Below are 6,313 nucleotides of genomic sequence, written 5' to 3'. Positions count from 1 at the left end.
AGCACGGACAAAGGAGGTGCAGTGGGTGGTGCTCCTCAGGGTGAAAACTGGGGGAAGGCCGGGAAGTCCGAGTAAGAAAGGCAGCGCCGAAGCCAGGCGCTTGGTGTATGCACCCTGTACATCTGTCCCAGGGAAGGCACGCGGCCATGCCTGGGGTTTGTCACTCATCTCAAGACCAGCCTGCTTTCAAGACAGGGCAGGAAGCAACCATGACGGGACGAAAAGTTCTCATGCTGTGGCGACACGGAAATACTTTGTCTGGACTGTGATGACACACGACACGTGGGACCTCCCTCCTCCTCCTCACCGAGCCGGAGCTTGACTGCAAGACGCTTTTGGCAGGAATACTCCGCAGGCCTGACTAAGAGGAAAGGGGCAAAAATAAGGAAATCAGCGCTGTACCCGCCCGGGAGCCCACCGCCTGCCATTCCCCAGGGCCGGCGGGGCGAGCTGCGCTCCCCGGGATGGAAAAATCGGCTCGGGACACGCGCACCGCCCTCCGCCGCTCTCCCCCCGCCTTTTAAACTAGCAGCTGGTTACCGCGCGTCCCGCAGGCCGGACCGGTCCAGCGGAAGCCCCGCCGCCGGCAGGCTCCGTTACCTTCGCCGCTTCCTCCCCCTCGGCGCCCGCCCCGCCACGTTGGGCCGCTGCCAGCCCCTCTCGGCGAGCCCCGGCGGCGGGGCCCGCTGCCCTCGGCCGCCAGCCCGCGCGGGAGGGCCGCCGCCTCGGCGGGTGTTTCCTCTTCCTCCCGAAGCGCGGCTGGGGCCGCAGGTGGAAGGGGAAGGGGCTGGGAGCGCTCCAGCACGGCGAGCGGCCCCGCCGCCGCTGCGGCAGCGGGCGGAGCGGAGCGGGAGGCGGCGCTACCAGCCGGCGGGGCCCAGAGTCACCGTGTCACGGCGCCCGGGAAGCCGCTGCCGCCGGATCCGCCCCCCCGCAGGGCGAGCCAGGGAGGAGGACGGCTCCTCGCCGCCTCTTGCATTTTTACCCTCTTCCCGGCCCTGCCCGAGGCGCCTCTGCTGTGGCACCGGGGCTCCGTACGCGCGGCGGGGGCCAGGCCGCAGCGGCGCCCGAGCAGCCCGCGGGAGCTCCCGGACGGGTCTGGGCAGCCGCCTCAGAACTAGGATGTCCCGACATGAAGGTGAGCGGCGCGGGGCGCCAGGCCGCGGCGGTGAGGGCGCGTCCCGGGGCCCGGCCCGGCGTTAGGGCCTGGCGCTGCGCCCGCTCGGGCGGATCATCATGGCGCCGCCGCCGCCGAGAGGGGAGCCCGCGGAGCCGGCGGCGGAAGGAGGCCTCGGCGGCGGAGGGCGGCGGCCGGGCCCCGCTCTGCAGTGTCATGGGAGGGGAGGCGGCCGCGGCCGTTCCGTCCCGTCTCCCCGCGCGGCCTGCGGCGGGTCCGGCCGCCTCCCCCGCCGCCCCTCCGAGCGCGGGGCCGGGGCCTGCCGGCGGCGGGCGCGGGCAGGGAGGCGGCAGGCGGCCGTTCCGCCCCTCTCCTCCCGCTCCTCCGTCTGAAGGACGGGCGGAGGGAGGTGGGGCCGGGCGGCCGTGCTGGGCGCCACCAGCCCCCAGCGGGCCCGGCCAGGGGGGGGGCGAGGGCGCGGGGCGGCCTGCCGACGTGTCGGCCGCCGCGGCGGGTCAGGCCGGGCACGACGCCCCGGGGGGGCGGTGCGGCCGGGGGGCGCGCCGGGAGCTCGGCCTGGCACCCCGGGGGAGCGGGGCCCGCTCGGGGCCGGGGGGCGCGCCGGGCGGGCGGGGAGGCGAGCCAGGCCCGGGCGCCGGGGCCGGAGAGAGGCGTGCGTGCAGCCTGCGTGGCCCTGCCGAGGGGCAGCTTGTGTGCGGGGGGCCCCGGAAGCTGCCTGTTCGTGTCTGTTGTGTCTTGTGGCAGAGGAACCAGTGCTGGTACAGTGGCATGTGCGGAGGCATTAGGAGAGGTCATCTGCGTGTTTGGCCTGGTCCCGCTGTGTTTACCGCTGTGCGTGAGTTCGATGGGTAGTTCAGAATTAGACGGAAGGAGCAGGATGGAAAGAAAGCTGGAAGGAAAGAAAGGAATTTATACAGGAAGACGATGGGAGTGTGAAAGCAGGAGGGAAAGTCGCTTGTTTTTTCTGCCCTTCCTTACCAGTGCGTAAGGTGCTTGGACAAGTATTAAAACACTCTGTAAAACCAGGCTTTGTCACTTGCAAGGGTAACTTTCTGCCATGTTGGGAGCTTAATTCAGCACCTGTCTCCATTTTCTCTCTCTTACCTAATTTCTCATTTCTTTGTTTTATCTAGAAATGTTTTGACAGAAACATTTTAGGAGAAGTCGGTATCTGTGGCTAATGATGAATTCAAGCTAGTTGGTAGCTTGGTGCTGGACAGTGGTATATATGGTGGATTTTTGTGTGGCGTCACAGTATTTTGCAGACTTCTTGTTTGTGCAAGTATGTGCACTTCTGTATTCAAAGAACCATCTTTCTTGAATTCACTAGATTTTAAAGTTAAAATTTAGTAGGGGTGCCAAATACTTCCTCTTCCCCCCCTCCCCCCTTATAAAATACATATTTTCACAAGAGGGTGGAGATGCTGGATTTCTTTATGATTAAAGATTCAGATTTTAACAATAGTGAATGAAAGAAGTAATGATTACATGGTGGTTGTTAGTGACATTGTGGTGTTATACGTTCTGTAAATCTTTTGCTGTGATGCACGTATTCATTATACTCTGAAGTACAATAGTAGAATAAAAGCTTTTCTAGCTTGAACAGGTTAAAATTTGGAAGTGATATTGTGTGGTGTTCTTTAGTGTTTTTCCTGGCTTGGATATTTGTTGATATTTTTAGAAGGAGTGGCTGATAACAAAACCAGGCCTAATATTCTCTTCCTGTAGCAGATTCATCAGTGTGTGTTCTTTCTATACATGCCTAGTTAGAGAAAATGGGAAGAGTTGTCTTGTCTTTCCTGATGAGTGAGTGTGAGTTTTGGTAATTTCATATAGTGGATGTAGACTTCTCAGGTGTGTGCGCACGTGCTCATGCGTGATTGAAACCATGAGAACACTGAGATTAAAAATTATATCTGTCACTGTACCTTGTAATGTATTTTTATTAAAAATCTAGTCCATTTCTTAATTTCTGAGTGGTACTCCTTTTACTTCACACTTCAGATTTTTTTTTTTTAAGTCAACTTTAGTCATAGGGTTAGAATAACTCATATTAATACGGGAGGCATGTTTTTCCAACTTCATGGAAGTTTGGAGACTCAATTTTGTTAGAAATCTGGAAATCCTGAGAAAAGAAATATTGAAAACAGGTAAATCTTGTTTCAGATCTGTATGGTGTCATTCACAACTGAACAGTTTCTGATCCTAGTTGAACTAGTTTGAGAGGGTCTGTCATGGAAGAATATAGGGAAGAACCAAGCTTTAATCATGTTGAAGTGGTGTGTTTTCTGTGTGTTTCCTTTAAAATGGTCCATCCTTGTTTGTAGCTTTAAGATTTATTGATTGCTGCTGACAATGTGGATGCTGTACCAGTTTTGTGATGGGAAAAGGTGTCTCTAGAAGGGTAAATGCTGGAGAAGTTGGAATTCCAAAGTCTTGGGACATAAATCTCTGTCAGATGCTTCGTGACCTAATTGAAGCTTAACTTCCATTGGGGTTTTCTCAGCTGTTTTCTTTGGTATAGTAGTCCTTAAAATACAATTGGCTGTTTTGGCGTGGTTTTGGGGTCTTTTTGTTTGTTGTGTTTGTGTGGGTTTTTTTTAAAGAGCTTTTACTATCCTTCAGAAGAAGTCTGATCACAGCCTGCCTTTTCACAGTGCTGTCATTTCACACGAGCTGTAGGCTCATGTTTCTCCCAAATACAGGAAAATGGGCATAACTAGAACTTGAATTCTTGTTGCTCTTTCTTGAAATGTTCATTCAATGTTTAAGAGTTTTTGCTGATAATAATGTCAAGAGTAGCTATTAGCATTTATCCACCTCTTGCTATTGCTAGTTACTTAGAATTTTTCAAAACCAGTTTTGTTCCGTGATACGGTATTAAGAGACTAGCTGTTGTCTGCCTTTGCTTTTCTAGAATGCAAGGTGAGGGCATCTCCTGGTCTTGGATTTCACATTGTTCCCTTTATAGGAGCAACGTACTGTGTTTCTGTGGGTTAGCCCTTCTGTTGATTATGTGGTGGTGTAATATTTGACAGCCTACAAGGAGCAGGTAGGTAATATTTTTGTACTGTAGAAAGGTATTTTGCATATTACAGACTTTTTTTTTTCTGTGGACATGCATCTAGCAATGATTCTCTTGTATGGCAGTAGATACTACTCAGGACAGCAGAGAGAATCACAATTTCCAGGAAAATATCATTAGATCATTTTTTGCAACTTTTGCAAAACTAGGTTGCTGCAGCGTTATTGGTCATACAAGGGCCTGGCTTCAGGTTTTTTATACTCCGCAGGTCCAGGAGGCATCCAGTGCCACACCACCAGCACAACTTGGTTCTTGGTCTCACGTGCTGTGTGCCCCACTCCCAGCCCTAGTTCCATACTTCGTTTCTTACTTTCAACTAAGGGATGTATTCTTTAAGCTTCAAAGAGTCAGCAGCAATTCAAGTGGTGGTTGCTTTTGATGATGCCCATTTGTCAGCATTTGTTATGAATCAGCAAAGCTCAGCAGTTAATCCTAGTCCCACATGAGGTAAAGTTGTGAATAGATTGTAGTAACAAAGCTTGGAAGGGAGAGCGGTGACTGTCAGGACCATGTGGAGTTTCCAGATGTTTGCTGCTGGCTTCAAGCTCCTGGTATTTGAGGGAGCTGGAGTCTCAGTGCTTCTCTTTTTTTGTGTGTGTGTATATATATAAATGTCTTGCATAGAGATCTTTATTACAAATAAGCACTTGATTTAGAAGGCTGGACAAGTACATCTTAAAGAAATACGCAGAACTTGGTCTTTGAAATCCAGGAAGTCCTAGTGTTACGCTTGAATATGTACCAACCACTTGAAAACAGCTAATACAAGAGTAATGTTAGCTGCAGTCTTCTAGCTGTACAAGGAACAGATAAGGAGTCTAAGTTAATGATGCTTTCTGTATGATCACAATACAAAGCATAAGTAAAATTTTATCCATAATAAGCTTTTTGAAAAAGATAATAGCAAGAGCAGTTTATGCCCCTTGTAATTATGCAGTAGCTCTGTCATACGTGAGCTGTAGAAAGGTACTACAGACTTCTGTCAAGACAAGTAACACTCAGCAGGTGATACCTAACTTTTAATATTTCAAGTAGTGTCAGTTATAGAATTGCCACTAAATGCAGAATTAATCTGGTTTTGTGTGTAAAGTTCCTAGTTCAGGTAACAAGACTACATACTTTTCATACAAACTACTCAAGATACTGTGTTGGTGAAGTATTGAATTTAATAATGAAACATGCATCTGTGAGACCGGTTATAATTTGCTGCCTTGTGATGCATTTTAATAGTTTGCTTATGTCTTCTCCAAACACGAAATTTTGCTATTCTGCAATACAGAATAATGACAAATTATTTCATATGTTGCTGCTAATTTTTTTTGTTTTGTAGAAAATAAATCAAGATTAAGTTGTACATGCAACATAAAACAGTGAAGTTCTTTGAATTTGCGCTAATATTTGACTCTGACAAAGCATTTTCTAGCAGTCTGTGTCAAAGTATTTCATACTGTTGTTAGTTTTACTCTATGATAGCATGTTAACACATATAATTACAGGTGTAGTGCAGTATCTGAAAACAAGTTAGTGTGATAATTAACTAGGGAAAGCTAAGTTTAGGACACAAAAAAATGTCAGTGTTATATGTAAACTGCTGCAAATGTGGTTAGAAATATTGGAACACAGTAATTTGCTTTATTATCAGACTGTTTTCATTGAGAAACTGAATTATCATTTAATGATAAAAAGGGCTGGATAAATCAGTGATATTTTAACTGCCAAGACTAGGTTTTCGTTTTAAAAAAGGTTTCTGGCTCTGATGGTTTAGGAGTCATACTCTTGTGTTAACCAATATGCTGTTGTCCCTGCAGAGTCAGTCAACAAGGTTCTCCAAAATTACTTAGAAAGAGGGACCATTTTTTCTCTCAGGTTTATGATAAGAAGGAATGCCATGGATCCAATTTTATTTGGGAAACAGCAGAAAAAGTTTAGATTTAAATGATCAATGGTGAAAAGTTGATAGCCAGTATCCTAAGCAGAAATACTGAAACCGAACTGTGATACTTTTAACTTTATTGGGTGAGGGTGAAGAGAGAAGACAATAGTGAAGTAACTCTTACTTCCAAATGTTTGTTTGAACTAGTGGTGACAAG

The 6,313-nt window shown here is 48.7% G+C and overlaps 1 protein-coding gene across 1 annotated transcript in view; it reads left to right on the top strand.

Annotated features, from left to right (window-relative positions):
• Positions 1–352: 352 nt before the first annotated feature.
• The window catches only part of KCMF1 (potassium channel modulatory factor 1), a 50,284-nt gene continuing 44,323 nt past the window's right edge, over positions 353–6,313 (top strand). The window contains exon 1 of the mRNA XM_037373054.1: positions 353–1,138. Within this exon, the coding sequence (XP_037228951.1) occupies positions 1,123–1,138 (16 nt within the window). The 5' untranslated portion in view covers positions 353–1,122. The remainder of the gene's footprint in view (positions 1,139–6,313) is intronic.

The sequence above is a fragment of the Falco rusticolus genome, chromosome Z (assembly GCF_015220075.1).
Source record: "Falco rusticolus isolate bFalRus1 chromosome Z, bFalRus1.pri, whole genome shotgun sequence".
Taxonomy (NCBI): domain Eukaryota; kingdom Metazoa; phylum Chordata; class Aves; order Falconiformes; family Falconidae; genus Falco; species Falco rusticolus.
Note: the sequence above shows the minus strand (reverse complement) of the source record. Positions and strands in the feature narration are given on the sequence as shown.